Source organism: Sphaeramia orbicularis, chromosome 2 (genome assembly GCF_902148855.1).
Source record: "Sphaeramia orbicularis chromosome 2, fSphaOr1.1, whole genome shotgun sequence".
NCBI lineage: Eukaryota > Metazoa > Chordata > Actinopteri > Kurtiformes > Apogonidae > Sphaeramia > Sphaeramia orbicularis.
This window is the reverse complement of record NC_043958.1, coordinates 13,212,455-13,229,795: the sequence shown is the minus strand read 5'-3', so window position 1 is coordinate 13,229,795 and position 17,341 is coordinate 13,212,455. Positions and strand designations below refer to the sequence as shown.

Genomic DNA, 17,341 nt, shown 5'->3' with positions numbered 1-17,341 from the left:
TTAAGCAAATCACACAAGTGCATACCAATGTTTGTTGATAAAGTGAAAGAAAAAGTGTGGAAGCCTTTTCCACCGATATGTCAAAGCAGTGAGTTAGTTAGTATTCATTATTTTGAGATAAGACTATTATCACAGGGATAATTGTCACAATTGTTACCTCAAAATAACACTTTCCAAATATCATGACTGTGCATTTAGCTGAACAAAATGACGCACAATCTCAAAAATATATATTACACTTCTACTAAAAGTGTCTTGTCTTAAAAGGGAGGAACAACAATTGTTCCATTTTCAATTTTTTTTAGTTTTGTCTTGTTTTGTTTACCTTTTTTCTTGTTTTTTTGTATTATGTTTGTATCTGAAATAAATCTAACAAACAAAGATAGTATTCAAAATCATCATTGGCAAACCCTGTGTATACTTTCTCTCACTACTCAGCGTCTCCAACAATAACCACAACTTACGCTCCAGTAAATTTATCAGTCCACACGTCCTTTAGTGTTTCTCATTTCATTCTGCTGCTCCTAATGACTGGAATGAGTTGCAAAAACCATTAAAGCTTCATACCTTTGTAGCATAATCCACTTTCATTAATTCATTACCAACTACAGTTTCTGATCAGCGTACTTGCTTCTGACTGCTCATAAGTGGTTTTGTACGACTATTATCGCTTTTGTACAATTTACCTCATGCTGCTGCCTCTTGGCCAGGTCATTAGTGGAAATGAGAATTGGTTCTCAACTGAATTACCTGATTAACCTATAAAGAACACCAATCACCGACCAAAAGCATCTACTGACCTAAACTGTTAATACCTGTTGATCCACTAATCTCATCAATATGTTGAAGTAATTGGTGTAAAATGCAGTTTTCCATCTTTTCATGGTCATCAGATATGACCCATTTGGACGTTCAGATTCTCTGTGGTGAACATGGAAACACCGTCATCTTCTACAACATTGTTTCTCCAGTAACACCCATGAAGTTTGATCAATGACAGTGGATGGAAATGCTTGGTTTATGTTCACTTCATGATATATTTGACTGAAAAAGTCAGTTTTTCTTAATTTTTCTCTGCTTTTTGATATAATAACCCTCAACGTTAATCAGGTATTTTCTTGTATTTGCTGACTGATCATGAGGATGTTCATATAGGCTCACTATATGAACATCCTCATGATCAGTCAGCAAATACAAGAAAATACCTGATTTATATTGATAAAATACAAAATACAGAGGATAATATTATAAATAAAAGGTGATAAATCAGTTAAGAAAGGTTACATATAGAGAAGATTTCATTGGGGAACTGACATGAAAGTTGCACTGGGTCTTTATGGGTTAAATAAAGGTTTTAAAAAAGTACATGAAAATGTTGATTTAGTATCTGAAAATAATGAGATACTAAGTATTTTAAGATTCCTAGTGCTTAGTCCCTTGAGATATTATGGTATTTATTTGTTATTTGAGATATGATACCACAATGTTGAGATGTTGTTGCATTATTTTCAGAAGGTTATTAGATACTACCTCAGTATTTTTAGTAATACAGTATCTTTTCTCATCACAATGGCACACACAAAAGCTTGTACATATACACTGTACATGATATACATGTATGTGGCACACAGGGTTCATATTTAGGTCACACCACCCAGTGGTGACCCAAACCCCTGCTCCTCCTCCTCTTCTCTCTTTAGCTGAGGGGTTTTCGGCTTTGTGAAGCACAGTGTGTTCTAGCACAGTCTGTTCATATTGAGTCGATTGGCATGTACACACTACATGCATCAGAATGCGGCCGCCCATCTCCTTTTCACACACAGCTTTTCTGGTCTTTGCATTGTTTTGAACAGTCCCATCAGCGGAGCCGTACAGTACATAATGTCCTAATCAATCCTTAGAGAACAGGTGCAGAGAGTATTAAATATGCATTAAGTATCCAGGCTTGGCACACAAAAAGCCTGCAGAATATGCATATGGCACAAATGTACTGCACTTTGTTCTGTATATAAGAACGCTATGCTTGAATTTATACTTTTTTTTAAATGTAATTTTTACTTTTTTTACTACAGTTTCAGTTGAATGCGAGTATGACATGCAATCAAAACTGCTGCCAAAAAATGAAACCTTTAATCCCTTAATGCTGCAGTTTTTCCTTTTTTAGAAATAAATATATCAGAGCAGCAACAGAGTACACACTCCTAGGACTAATAGCTCATTTTATGACTGATAATGAGATACAACTTCATTTTCTATTTCCATTTAATGCTTTTCTGGCAGACATATTGAATGTTTTGATTTATTAGCACATAATTATACCTTACAACTTAAACAAGAAGCATGTCTGTCATCACTTTCCTGCTCAAATAGTTTAATATAATTAACACATTGTCTCTTCTACACAGGACATGGTTGTTTGTGTGATTTTATTACAACTCACGTTAAAATGTTCTCAGTAAGTGATTTGTGGTCTCTGTCGAATGCTCACATCTGTATTGGTAACTCTAGAAATGTGGGAATTGATGCTCACGAACACACACGCACACCGGCTATAGAAGAAGCACTGAGCGACGGCAAACAAAAGCAGAAGAAGGGTCAGTGTTTCAGCATCTCAGTCACGATGCAGCAGAGTGTGGGCAGCATGTGTAAAATCTCAAGTGTTTAAAACAACAAAAGCAGCACATATCAGGTTTGTTCCTTCTTCTTTTTGGATCTGTGTCAAATTTCTCAAACCCAACTTGGCGTCATAAAGACACCCTGCATAAGTAGACGGTGACAGTGAAGATTCTAATGCGGCATGTTATTGTTTCCTGAGGGCATGAAGCAGTGAACAATGAACTCCAGCACAGTGAAAAACCTGAATATGAGCTTGTTATTTATTTTCTTCTAGTGTAGCTTGCAATGCTTGTTTTTTTTTTTCCTTTTAATGCAAATTTGGGGAAGTGAGTGGTTTGAGGGGCCTGCAGTCATTCAGACCACTGATGCTCTGCAGTAGGACAAAGGCAAATATTGGTGTCTAAACACTCCCACACACACCTGGTGTATAGTTCTGAGCGGTAAACAAGAAGCCTCTTCACATGCAAGAGTTGAAAAAGGTTTGTTTGCATGTTGTGGTTTATTTCAGCCTCTTTAAACGAAACTGGAAATTCACAGTCAATGTTAAGTCTAGTTTTTACAGATTTGTCTCTCCTTTGTTGATAGTTTTTGTTGCCTGTAGCAACACAGATGTCTAACATGTAACCGATATTTACAGACTTTACAAACTGCTACATGATACATAAAAACTAAGCTTTTTATCATCATGTGTGGCTGATTTTAGAAGAGTCTTTTAATATGAACGGGACAGTTTTATCATCAGTCTGTGGCACAAATTTTGATTGAAACCTACCAAGAATTAATCATAATTTTATTTTTGTGGATTTGTTTGTGGTTTATTTGTGCATCATTGTGAATATTTTGGATGGTTGGAGCATTCTCTCAAACAAACAAAACTTGAATGTGGTTTTCAGTGTGTCTAGTATTTGAGCAGAGGCTACACAGATGACAACTGTATGTGAAGTAGCAAAAGAGCAAAAAAAAAAAAAAGCAACTTACATAAAAGGTTATGCAAGATGACATTTTTTTCTTTACAGTTTAAGCAGTATAGAGCATATAAAGAGAAGGGTTTAGGTTTACTGCCGATGTTCAATGCCATGTAAAAAAAAAAATCGCTGTGGAGTGATAAAACTGCAGCTGTGGTTTCTGTGTCTGTGTGAGGGGAAGTAAATAGGGAACAGTATGTTCAGAGACAGAACAGGGCTTTTCCACCCCTTTATGTGAGGGTAAAAAGAAGAAGAGGACAAAGAAGACAAGCACTAGAGGAACAATATTAGAGGTTCTCTTCCTGCTAACCACTACTTCCTTTTTGGTTTAATTCATAACTTCATGTGCCACAGATCCGTCTGCAATTAGTCTACTTAAAGGAAACAAGCTAAGGCAAGCCCCCCCTCTTCACAATTGCACGCACACTTGTTCTTCTGACGTAATGAATGACCTGGGACTCCCTGCTGCTCCCCCTTGCTGTCCTACTTTCTGGCTGTGGAATAAAATCAGTGTGTTCATCTTGAGTGCTGCAGTTTTTTTATAAGAAGGGAGGCCAGATTTTACGGTCTAGCATACATACATATGACATGCTGTAGTGTCCTAGTTTGAACTGTATATTTACTATACTGTTTATAAGGAGGGAAGCAGCTGGGGCTACATGCATTTATGATCAGATACTAGGCTAGTATTAGTTCAGTTCTAATTTTTAGGACATTTTATTAAAAGAAAGGGTGGCCTGGCAACAGAGTTTTCCCTTTCTCTTTCTATTACCTCTGTCGAATCATATCAGAAAACAGTCCATGTATAATGTAAACATCCAGTAAAATTTCCATATACAGCATAATACGCCAGTGTTGATTTTTCTTGATATACTCCTACCCAATCTGATCACTTTAGCAAAGACAAACATGCTCTGCTCAGTGTAGGAGGAGAAGAGAACAGCTGTAATACATATTTAATGTACAGAGTCAAGCATCTGGGACTTCTGCTAACATTACACAACCCAGTGTTCAATATACCTACTGCAGTGAGCTCCGGAGTCATCAGGAGTAATGAGAACGTTTACCAAGAGAAGGGGGTGAATTTATGTTTCAAATGTGCGTATTTGCCTATCAAACATACAAAGTGTACCGTGCAGTGAATCATACAGGGTGGACAGATGAGGCAAATATTTTGCTCCAGCAGGAGCTCGTGCTGAAAGATGACACAACGCTGAGCAGCATTTACAAAGATGACTCGGTGGTGGGTGGGAGGAACTGACTCTGCACGCCTCCAAATGACAGGGGAGCCGGATACATAATATACTGTGGAGTTTATATGTTTATGTATGATAATGTGTGTTCTGGTGTATGTAAAAATGATTAAAGTCACAATTTTTCACTATGTGGAGGAAAGTGGTTGTATTAAAGCACAATATGGACATACCACCCACAAGTTTTGTTTTTTTTTTTCATAATGTGCCATAACATGTATCTCTCTTTTCCACTCGTGTGCCGTGGATACCAGTATGTGTGTGTCTGTTTTTGTTTGCGTTGCTCAGGTACATAGCAGGGTGGGGCTCCATTACAGTCTTTGTGGGTTGAAGGTTTCATTTATTATCAATCTATTTTTGTTTGAGAGTTCACCCAGACCTTTTAGCCACGTCATAGTCTAAAATTCCTTCATCCCACATTCCTGAAACAAACTCACAATGACCTTTGGAGTGTTTCGTGTCTGCACGAAAACAATCCTCAGACAGAAGCACAACCACGCCCCAAAGCAGCTCTGAACACCTTTACCTGGTTTCAGTTTATGATGCCAAGAGGAGGACAAAGCTCTAAAGGGAAGTAGAAACCCAGACTAAAAGGTCTTCTGACTCACACAGAGCACTTGTTGTATTTAAAAGAACTGAGAAGAAAAGTTTAATCATCAATGTTTCCTCACATTGAAGCATATGACACAAATTAGCAGAATTTTTTTTTGGACCAAATAGAAGCATCAGCAAAATCAGGCAGGATGTTTAAAGGTGTAAATGTCAGCAGGTTATGGTGGTGAACGGGTGAGCCTGTTGTTTAGTCTAACAAGGACCGATGGGAGTAATTAGAGGCCAGCAGAGTCATGGTGGGTTCTCCTGAGTGCTCACCCCCACCTTCTAAGGGGTATCCCCTCCTCACTTCTTTTTTAATTTGGTTAGCCACACACAAAGTACACACTTATTTCCAGTGTACCGAAACAGATCAGTGACCCGCCTCATTCTTTGTCAAACAGATACTTCTTAAGTTGTCTGGATCAGTTTACAGAGACAATAATTACTTGTACAAACAAAAGAAGGCAAACTGAGTCTGTCAGGTCTCCAGAGGTAAATCCACACTCTACTTGACTAAGCTTTTGCCTGGAGGGTCTATAGGGCACTAAGCTTCTTATAGACGTGGTTTAACAATTACCAGTGGCAATAAAGGTTTCCCTGGGAATTATTTTGTTCATCCATTGAAACAAAGTTGAAGATAAACAAATCTATTGTTGTCTCCTGAGTTGTGAGTCTGTGTAACAACAAGGAGCTCAGGGAGATAACCCTGAACTAAGGCAGGTCACCTGGGACACATTTACTCCTGTTCTGAGAAATCTCACCTCACCTTTACACCGCTGATGTCACAGAGGAAAACTGTGGCATGGTCTGTTTATGCACCAGTCGGATCAGCTAAGGTGAAATGTGGCATGCTGTTCACCAGATACTAGACAGGGAGGGAGGCATGTGAAAGGGACAGACAGTATTAGAAATGTGATCCATTTTTAACAATGCACAAAACTGTTCGGCCAATATTCCCTTTTTGATTCTGAATGATTTAGCAGGTGTTTTGCAGGATGGAACACTTACATTGTGATTTTACTGGTTGTAATAAACTGCTAAAATGGTTAATGACTACTTAAGAGCACAAAAAGTTCTTACTTTTCCTGAAAAAGGATCAAAAATCAAATATAGAAGAGCTGTGCACTGCAGCAGATGTTATAATAGATTACAATCCTGAAACATAAAAAAATGATTTTGTTATGTATAGTAGTGATTATGTCTGACTAATGAGGTATAAATAATATTTGAACTACTGTGTACATTGTCCTGTTTGAGAAGCAGTGTTATGAGCTGTCCAGGATAACTTTGTTATGTTTTTCCATGGGAACATTTTCCAGATAAGTGGTTTTTGGAACAGGCTTCAGGCATATTTCACTGTGAAGCCTGACACACACTGGCACACAGAGCATGTCTTTTAAAAAGTCAGCAGGTAGCGACGGCAGATGATAGACATCTATAGTTAATAGATGTGATGTGTTCACTCCTATGCTGATGAATGACAGCACTGTGAATGGAGTTTCTCTGCTTGTTCTCAAAAACTTTTCAGATCAGTTAAAGATAACAACCCAGAATGCACCTGCACACTCTTGCACAAGCACTCTCACATACAAACTTAATGTGTAGGTGAGATAAAATTACAAAGATAGGATGTGGTAATCAGATATTAGGCGGTGCCAATACACGCAAGAACACATTAAAGGTAAAACTATCCCCAAATGCAATTTTCATCCGTCTTAGATAGCATACACACCCACACAACCAGCAAAATCAACAAGCACCCATGTCTTTATTTTATTTTATTTTTTACAGTTCTACAGCGTTCTGCAGAGCCTGCCACTCAGTCAAACTCTGCAGCAGATACAACACAGCCTACAGTAGTAACAGTTCAGGTATTCAGGTATTTACTACACACAACCCAGCATTCAAGGCATGCACATAACGATTTCTCATACACTTCAGGTCAGCTGCCTTTGCCTCGCTGCAGTACACACTGGAAGTGAGCCAGATGAGGTGCAAAGAGCTAAAATGTGGCAGTCAGACATACTCAATCACGCACAGGATGAAGTGCATGTTAATAGGAGGTGCGAAGAGAGCAAATACCGGCTTAGACCAGACTGCATTCAGAGCTTGTCATGCTCAGTTCAGCTCCTGCAGCATGTTTAGTTCCTTTAATGATTTAAAGCTTGACATCTTCAGCAAACTGAATTAGGCCCTACGTAATGTTGTTAGCAGAAGGAAGAAGAAGAAGTCTGCATACAGAGAAGATGCTCATTTCATCACCTCTTCTACTATTTGATACCAAGGCTGTTCAGGTCAGACACTTAGAAAATAATGGTAATGTTGCAGTGACAGAGCCTAAGTAGAGTGGTCTGACAAATTATTACACAAAATGAGAACTGAAAGTCTACTGTCTCTATACTGACCGGCAATTTTGTACCTTTTCTTTGCTCACTTCCTCTGTTTTGTCTCTAGCTGCAATTGTTACATAGAGCTACAAACGGCATACTGCATCGAGTGAAGCAGTTGCACAGAGAAACAAATGAGCACAGCGCTTCTGCAGTACAACTCAAATCTTGGCAGGTTTGTTGCATTGGCACATTTATGTAGAGGAAGGCCAATGTGAGGTGAGAGCGATTCCTGGAGTGAGACAAGTCCCAAGCTGATAAAGAATATTAACAAAGTGCAACTGCAGCAGCGTGATTAGTCTTAAAAATCAGAAAACACAGGTCATAATGTTCTGACACTACTTATAAATCTCCTTTCAAGATGAGAATATCAAGTAGTCATCCTTTTGTTGTAAAAAAAAAAATACCATCTCAGAGATATAAAACTTTAAAAACGTTTTGTGTTTTGCAGGAAAAAGAATTCTCCAACATATGTTTATCAGTTCATGTTTTTTGTTTTTAGTTTCTGGTGGCTTAAAAATAACCACACCCCACTTTTTATTTCCATCATTTCAGCCGCCAAGTGTATTTTTAAACAGCAACTGATGCCAAAGAGAAGCACACAAATGTGTCAGCCAAATAAATAAAGGCAGCATGTGGTAGAAGACTGGTGCTAAAATCATTCCATAAGCAGCAAGGCTTAATTAGCTTGGACTGGAATAATATGGAAGGCATTTATATTAAGAGTTTCATACAAAGGACTCTCTGCAAGGAACTGCTCTAAAGAATGGAAAACCCTAGTTATGTAAGTGCAACATACTGAGCTTGACAATGCATAACTACTGAGGTCAAAACAAAAGCTGCACACAGAGTTTCATTTAAGAGCTCCCCACTACTACATACCAAGATGCTATTTTCATCCATGAGATGAGATTTGATGTTAAGAAATTGCAGCGCTAAAAGGTCACACTGTGGCTGAGATTGGACTGAGTCATACTTCATACAGCAAAGCGTGACTCTATGTGTGCTGAACTTCTTATTCTAAAATATTCTTTAGTGTAACATGTTGTGTTTATACTGTTTTGATGTGCTCAGTTGACCTGTCCAGCATTACTAGGACAGGGCAGAGGCCTGTCAGACTGGGAACAAGCTATTGAGGTCATTCAGCAAAGAACTGCAATACAACAGTTGTCCAGAAAGGCTGGCTGGGCTCCCCTGGTGCACATTTAAGAAAATGGCCTACTAAACTATATTTGTGGTTGAACGGCTGATGAAAACAGTCCCAATATCTCGGCAATTCATCAAACGTTGTCCTTTAGTTTGACCCTAATTGTAAATGTAAGCTGTAGGCATAATGGCTCAGTGCACTGACTGCTGGTGATTTCAGAAATATGATTATACTAGAATTTAATTATTACTCCTTCAAAATCCATGCCTTTAAAATATCTCTGTATATGTCTTTTGCCAATCTGTGCATGTGCATTACCTTCTTGGTTTTACATAGCTGTTCCAGTCACGCAAGGAAACATATAGCCAAACAAAGCACAACTCAGGCATGAAGAATATGAGAATCTACTCAATACATTTGATATCACGATATATACCCTTGTCAGAGACCGATGAAATTGCTTTGAAATGGCAGTTTTGTTGATTAATTAGTTTAGAGTTATGGATGAAGTAGCACAGTTGCACCCTTGTTAGCCGTCAGTGGAAGTGTCATCTCACAGACCATCAACTGACCCAGTGAAGCAGAAGTTGGAACAGCATGTACCAAAACAACAGCATCTCCCTGACAGTTAGAGTGGACACTTGCCTTTTGTTCTGGGTGGGTCACTATTGTAGACACCAAATGGACCAGCCATGCCCTGACACCACCCGACCTAAAATCCCATCCCACGCTCAGCTGGTGTTGCCACAAAATATTTCCTAAAATGGGCTGCATGAGAGCAAAACACTTTTACACACTGTGCAGCAATAAAAGAAAGACAATCATGTGATAACAGAGAAGTACTTTAATATTTTCACTTTCATTCTGACAAAACAGTTCATGAAAATAGGTTGGCTGATAAGTGATATCAAACTGATGTATAAAGGTCTGGTGGAGAATACTGTAAAGCATGAGTTGAACATACATGGATATTTAGTTGACACTGCTGCCCCCTAATGTCTAGTTTGAGAGTCTATAATCTTCCCAAAAAACAGACTACTTTCAACCAACAAAGATTTTCATCAAACACACAAGGTTACATCGACACAAGAAAGCACTACAAATAAGAAAGGCTTTATTTAATGACCACTGACCACAGGGCCCTGTGACGACTCCAGCTGCCTCTTCAGCTCAGCTATCTGTCTTTCCATGTGGTAGATATCTGCAGTCATTTGCCTGAGTAAAGCAGACACACATTAGTAATTTGATTACCAAGAGCCTGCAGTTAATTTACAGCATATGAACTAGACCAGGAAACCATGAATGCCTTTGTCTTGCTCATAAATATACATGAGCACTTCATGATTGTATACAGTACAGTGGCAAAGGGCATCATCACAGGTGCACTTGTTACCTGTGGACAGCATGAGCCTTGCTTAGCTGGCAGCGGAGACGCTTTCCAATGGCTTCAAAACGCCTTTGCTGGATCTGCAGCAGATGAGAGGTCCCTACATTAGAAATAAAAAATAGGCAAAAAGGCTAACATATCCAGGCATCTCTGCATACCTCTATTTCCCTCTTAAACTGGATATGACTCTCAGACTCCTTCCGCAATTGCTCTCTCTTTTGTGCCATAATCTTATTCATGACTGAAATCTCCTCCTTCAAAGCATTAGTTTCTTCCTAGAGATAAAAATAAAGAACAACAACAAAATTGAGGGGGGAAATTGGTCATTGAGAGGAAGTAACTACCAAAAAAATAACTTGAGATATAAAATTCAGTCAGCTCTTCCACCTTTTCCATTTGCACAGAGTTTCCATTGGGGTTCTCCAAATCCCTCTTTAGTTCCTCTTTCTCCTGTGTCAACATCATGACCATCACTCTCTTCTCCTCCAGCTCTTTGTGGGCCTTTGTCTGATTGGCTACATGGAAAACAGCAGCTCTATGACCCTCCATCTTTTTTCGGTAAGTGTTGTACCCTGCCTGTGCCTTGGACACCTTCTCCACCTCCTCCCTTATACAACTCTGGACATCTGTGATTTCCATAGTGATGGATGTGCAGCGAGCAAAGAGGACTTGTCTGTGTTGTTCTAGGTTCTCCATATCATCCTCCAGTATGAGTCGCTCCCTCATTTGAGCTCTCAGGGCCACCACTGCACTCTTACATTTCTCCTCAATGCCTGACAGAGTTGTCTGTGGAGGTGTGAATGAAAGTTCCAAACAAAACAGTGTGTATCTTCCTAAAATGTATTTTTGAAACACACAGGTATCTGACAATAATATTTGTCTCTGATAAAGGCACAGTAAATTACTTCTTTTTTGTTTTATCAAGACAACAATAGGTCTTTTATTAGTCATGTATTGTACTTTGAGTGAAAAACAACAGGTATTTAAGTATTTATATGTATTTATTTAAAATATAACTACATAATAAAGAGATCATATGTAACTGACATAGTAAATGTAATCTTAAGTTTGTAAATGAAGAGTAAAACCTGCAGGGACTTCAGTGTCTTCTGTTTCTGCTTCAGGGCCTCAGTCTGTGCATGGCTGTGCTGACTGACATCCTCCACTGCCTTAGATAAAGTAAAATCTGGATCCTCCTGTATTCCTGAGAAGCACATTATAAAGCCGTGTCAAAGTTGTTAGAATATTGAATTTTTCCAGTCACATTATAATAACCTCTAATTCATAAACTGATAGCCAAGAAGTAGGTACGGCTAGCTTGTAGCTTGTTTCTCAGCTTTTAAATTAAATGCCTTTGATAGCAAAATGCTAACACCACAGTAAATGTTATTTAACACATTTGTGTCGTAGGTTATTAAATTATCTTATTACCATTTTCACGGGGTCCGGACATTTTGTTAGCACTAAAACAAACAGGCGTACGTTGGAAATTTGAATAATGTAGCCTAGTGTGGAGTCTGTTTTCATATCTTGATTATTATTTTTTTTTAATAAATTGATTCATTATTAATTTGATTTATTATATTACATTCGTTTTTAAGTACTATTGTCCCATAGCGATAGCTCGACAAATTATTAAAGTACTTTTCAGCTCAACAGCCTATTCATGAAAACTACGATTCCCAGAGTTCCCCGCTCCGATCCCAATCGACCTTGTTTTCTAAATTACTTCCGGTTCTTGCTGCTAGCCACAGTAGCAGTATGTTCTTAAACAGTTGGGTCAGACAGTTAAACCCCACATGTAAATATATTTTTGACTCTTTAAATGTAGCCAAATGCGCGTCCAACGTTGGCTTCGTCTGTGTGCTTTCTGCGGAAAAGTAAGAACCGAGGGGGGAGGATGGAGGACACTTTTAGGACACTCCAGTGTGAAATATGCACACCTTACACAAGCCCAACAGTGGACTACAACATCACCTAAACGCCTGTGTCACAGTGATTTAGGAGACTTGTACAAGAATGAGTCGGTCCGGAGGTATCTAAAGCAGCACATGGAGGAGTACACTGACCTCAGCGAGAAGTTACAGCATGCATGTTTGAGCGACTCAGAGAGAAAAGTGATGATCAGTAAACATGCAAAGCTGCTGCCACTGGCAAATATATATCAGAGTATTGAACAAGCCTTGAAAGACCTTGAAGAAGTCTTGTCTCTTATACATAGTGAGCATCTTTGACTTTGTTTATTTCAGGTTGTAAAGGAATAAGATCTGTGTTGATATCATGGAAATCTAAATGCAGTATAATTGTTAATATTTATGACCCATTCACTATTCATAGGCACAGTTCATAAGTCATGCTGCTTTTGACTGTTTGTATTCATTTGGATCAAAAATTATTTGCTAACCTGCAGGTGCAGCTGGTTCCAAAGATGAAGACAAACAGTTGAACCAATTATTGAAAGAGGAGGAAGCAGAGATCTCTAAGGGCATTTTAGCTCTAAGAAAAGATGTAAGTACACTAAACACGTACAAATATATGATGAGGTGTTCAGGTAATGTTTTTAAGTGTAAAATACTTCTCTCCAGCTGATTAAAGCTCTTGTGCCTGTGGATCCTCTTGACTCCAGCAATATTATGATGGAAGTTGTATCAGGACGGACAACTGGAGGCAAGTGAAAGAGCTCCACCTTGTTGAGATGTGGAATATACCCTGGGTGCTTTGTTGTTTCACACCCTATGTTTTTTCAGGCGACATCTGTCAGCAGTTCACCAGAGAAATGTTTGACATGTATGAGGGATTTGCCAGCTACAAAAACTGGGATTTTGAAGTGTTAAACTACACACATGCAGAGTTTGGTGAGTGATATTTCAGTCTGCAATTTTACATAGAGGTGCAGTATAATTTAGAGTATCATTTGGGGGATATGATTTTATAAGGAAGAGGAAGACCATAGAGGAGATTTATGGATGTGATGAAGGAGGATATGCAGGGGACAGGGTCAGATGGAAGCAGATGTTTTGCTGTGATGACTCCTAAAGGGAGCAACAGTAGCTTAGGGGGTGTGTGGATGAGGGGACTCATACCACTAATGTGTGCATATTTAAACACAATGATTCAATAAACATTTATTTTTATAGAGGATCGATTGAATAGATGATTCTTTGCAAACAAGTAATATTCAGGAAAAAATACACAAGTATAAGAAATTAACTGTGGGAAAGATCAGAAAACATCAACTTATTGAGTCAAATATGGGGAAATATCATGTGTATGTAACTGAAATAAATAAAAGTTGTATGTATAATACGTGGGAAAGGTAGTTTCAACACAACAATTAAATTAATCATTTATCATCATTTGTAATATTTTTCTGGCAGATGAAAAAAAAGTCCATATTTCCTCAGTTTTTTTGAATAAAACACAATTAAGTGTATGAAATGCTCCTAACACTAAACCATACTGGTGTTTGTAAAAACAAAACAAAAAACAACTAAGTTAGAATCAAAATGTGTTTTCTAATATTTTGAAAAATATGGTAAAATAGATTAGGACTATAGTTAGACAGTATGTATCTGCTTTAAGCAGATAAACAAGTTTCATTGCTTTTAAGTCCTCTCCTCTGACTGCAATATGGACTGTCTATCTCTGTCAGCTTCACAAGCACTCTGGGTAAGAGGAGTCGTGTCTGTCAGGAATTCCATACACAGATTAAATTATGATGGAAAAGATGTTGATATAATACAAAGGATATAAACAACTAACCATGTAAAACACGTGAGCAGAATAACTCCAAACTCACTGATGTTACAGCTTGATCTAAGACAAAAGGATCTGAACAATAGACAGCAGTAATAACCCCCCACCCTCACCACCACCACCACTGACAGGTGACTCAACCCACTCAGGTCTCTTTGAATTGACAAACAAGCTTGAGAATCGTGACCAGTCTTTTTTTTATATAATCACCATGTATGTTTTGTACTGATGTATGTAAAAAATGAAAGGACTGATTTCACCCCCAAATTTTTTATGACTCCTTCTGCAGATGTTTATTTTATCTCAGTAGACCTCAGATGTAGATTAACCCATAAAGACCCAGTGCTACTTTTATTTTAGTTCCCAAAACATATATTAATAGAATTAGTGGATCAACAGGTATTAAACAGTTTAGATCAGCAGATAGTTTTGGTCGATTATGGATGTTTGGGTCTATAATTAATTAACTGTCTCTCAGGTGGTTTGCACCATGCAGCGGTTCGAATAGCTGGGGAGAATGTTTACAGGCATTTGAAGCATGAGGGGGGAACACACCGGGTGCAGAGAATCCCTGAGGTGGGTCTTTCCTCCAGGATGCAACGCATCCACACAGGGACCATGACTGTCATCGTCCTGCCTCAGCCGACTGAGGTACACTAACATTGTTCTCCTCATGGTCTGCCCTTTGATCACAACTTTGTTTTCTGTGTTTTAATGTTATTAACAGCTGTATTGCTTTCATAGTTGGACATTAGCATTGATCAAAAGGATCTTCGCATCGACACATTCAGATCCAGAGGTGCAGGGGGCCAAAGTGTCAACACCACAGACAGTGCAGTGCGCATTGTTCATCTTCCCACAGGTGAGATGAGGCAAGGCAAGTTTATTTGTATAGCACTATTCATACACAGGGTAACTCAAAGTGCTATTACATTAAAAATAAAAAAGGGGAAAAAAAGACATTAAAATCATCAGAGATAAAACGTGATTTTAAAATGCAATAAAATCAAACATTAAAATTAACATTAAAATTAAAATAGAGTAAAGCAAGACATTAAAATAAAAAAGTGCATTTAAAAGACAAGATTAGAAAGAGTTTACTCATAAACACATGAAAAGAGGAAGGTTTTTAACCTGGATTTAAAAATGTTCACATCTGGGGCTCAGTTGACCTCAGCCCTACTGGGTTTATATTCTATTAACATCTCATTCATGTATTCTGGACCTAAACCATTCAGTGACTTGTAGACCAGGAGCAGAACTTTAAAATCTATTTTGTAGCTGACTGGGAGTCAGTGTAAAGACTTTTAGAACCGGAGTAATATGCTCTGATCTTTTAGTTCTGGACAAGTCAAGTGATCAAGCCTTTAGATTTCTGGGCATTTATGCATACATACATACATGTATCTTTTGCCATCTGTTTTATAACATTCTTCCCTCCCTCTAGGTATCACAGCGGAGTGCCAGCAGTCCCGCTCTCAGCTTCAGAACAGAGACACTGCCATGCGCATGCTGACGGCCCGGCTTTACCAGAGCATGATGGGTAAAGAGACTGAGCAAAGGGACACAGCACGGAAGCAGCAGGTGATTGAACCCACAAGGCAGATTTATCATCTAAATTCTCTCTATTAGGAAATTTCAGGGATGTAAACCTTCTTCTCTTTTTTTACTTCCTTACACCCATGCCATTTATTACAGGTGAGGACACGCTCTCAGTCTGACAGGATCCGTACATACAACTTTAGCCAGGATCGTGTCACAGACCACAGGACTGGCTATGTTACCAGAGATATAAAGGTATGTCTCCAATGGAGGTTGGAAGTTTACAGAGTGGCTAAAGGCATTTAAAGTTTTCACAATTCCAGGCTTCATTTCACTTTGTATTCTCTCTGATAGTTCAGTCAGTTCAAGTAAAATTCTGATATGTCACATAATTTGATGATATGAAAATCTGGAATTTATTTGATCAGATTTACTCAAAATTTGGTGGCATTGCCGTTAAATGGTCTGTTGAATTGGTAACCTTCCATCAACTTCAAACCAAACTATGCAGAAATGTTTGAACTAATGCAGCTCACAAATGTTATGTTTGTTCAGATTGACTTTGTTGGTCTTAAGGCATGTTGGTACCATTTTAGGAGCCATGCTAAAGATCGTCTTCCTATACATGTTCATTTTTGTCTAAGCTTTATTATCCATGTCTTTGGATGCAGTAATTCATATTTATTTATTCATATCATATTTATGTACTGTTATTTGAACAGATGACTGTCACTTTCAGACATTTGAAACTTCTTCTCCAGGACAAACTGGACTGGCAGTAGACTTTTAATAAGATCTTGGCTAATTTCACAAGATTTTCTCATGTTGGCAAGTAAAAGGACATTGACTCTGAATATGAAAAGTTAGGAACTGTGAAAAATTTGAAAACATTTAGCCAAATTGTGTGAAACCTTCCAACCTCAATGACAGATTATCATGGTTTTACACCACAACAGGCATTTACCAGTGTATCCAAACTAATGTACATTATGAATATATTTTCTTTCTGTAAGGTCAGTCACTGATATTTAATCTGCTATGGTCAATACTTAGGAGTTCATGAGAGGAGGGGAGGCTCTTGGTGATCTGATCTCTGATGTCCTGGAACATGCTGAGAGGGAGTCTCTTCTGGAGCTGGTGGAGAACAGCATCAGCCTGAAAAGAAATGAGTCTGAAACAAATGCAGACTGATAGCCACCACTGAACACAGTAACTGGTAACTACTGTTGTTCATTGCACACCAGAGCTGATCTATATTGTATTCATATTTATGGACATGTATGTGCATTGTGTTGCTTTGCAAATATTGCAGTACAAGAAAAACTGCATCCTTTCCTCAGAAATAATTTAAGATATTTTTAAAATAAAAATTAAAAATGTTTTTGTGTTATGACAGTTTTTTTAAATTGCACTTCAGCTTTTGGTGAAAACAACTATTATTTCAACCTGGAAAACAGTCTGGTAAAATCTTGTACAGCTGACATTTTACATTGACTCTGAACAGACATTAGTGCCATTGATGCTTCTTGCCAAGTGGGTGCGGTAGCACCACCTACGTATCTCCTTAATACACACACGATCAGAATCAAGTCACTCCCTGCATTTGTAGACCAACTGACCATCAGACCTCCAATATGTTTCCCTCCATAAAATCTACCTTTCATTCAATTTTATTTACAAGTATTTTGCTGACC

At 38.3% G+C, this 17,341-nt stretch overlaps 2 protein-coding genes across 2 annotated transcripts; one reads left to right on the top strand and one right to left on the bottom strand.

The window, feature by feature from the left end:
• Positions 1–9,813: 9,813 nt before the first annotated feature.
• On the bottom strand, positions 9,814–11,566 carry ccdc122 (coiled-coil domain containing 122). Its single transcript, XM_030159309.1, has 5 exons — positions 11,438–11,566; positions 10,737–11,135; positions 10,508–10,624; positions 10,356–10,429; positions 9,814–10,177 (listed from the first exon to the last, which is right to left on the bottom strand). Exons 1-5 carry the CDS (start codon positions 11,564–11,566, stop codon positions 10,081–10,083), a joined length of 816 nt encoding a protein of 271 aa, XP_030015169.1. The 3' UTR covers positions 9,814–10,080.
• A 511-nt stretch (positions 11,567–12,077) lies between these two features.
• mtrf1 (mitochondrial translational release factor 1) lies at positions 12,078–17,037 on the top strand. Its single transcript, XM_030157749.1, has 9 exons — positions 12,078–12,569; positions 12,760–12,857; positions 12,935–13,016; positions 13,097–13,204; positions 14,584–14,756; positions 14,850–14,967; positions 15,553–15,689; positions 15,804–15,902; positions 16,701–17,037. Exons 1-9 carry the CDS (start codon positions 12,185–12,187, stop codon positions 16,836–16,838), a joined length of 1,338 nt encoding a protein of 445 aa, XP_030013609.1. The 5' UTR covers positions 12,078–12,184; the 3' UTR covers positions 16,839–17,037.
• The last annotated feature ends 304 nt before the right edge of the window (positions 17,038–17,341 follow it).

Bases quoted from the DNA above. Each gene is read 5' to 3' on its own strand.
- ccdc122 (XM_030159309.1), bottom strand. From the start codon at position 11,566: ATGTGCTTCTCAGGAATACAGGAGGATCCAGATTTTACTTTATCTAAG. The intron at 10,430-10,507 runs GTATGCAGAGAT...CATCTGCTGCAG, and splicing joins AGTTTAAGAGGGAAATAGAG to ATCCAGCAAAGGCGTTTTGA. The intron at 10,178-10,355 runs GTAACAAGTGCA...TGCTTTACTCAG, and splicing joins AAGGCTCATGCTGTCCACAG to GCAAATGACTGCAGATATCT.
- mtrf1 (XM_030157749.1), top strand. From the start codon at position 12,185: ATGCGCGTCCAACGTTGGCTTCGTCTGTGTGCTTTCTGCGGAAAAGTA. The intron at 13,017-13,096 runs GCAAGTGAAAGA...ATGTTTTTTCAG, and splicing joins ATCAGGACGGACAACTGGAG to GCGACATCTGTCAGCAGTTC. The intron at 14,968-15,552 runs GTGAGATGAGGC...CCCTCCCTCTAG, and splicing joins CATTGTTCATCTTCCCACAG to GTATCACAGCGGAGTGCCAG.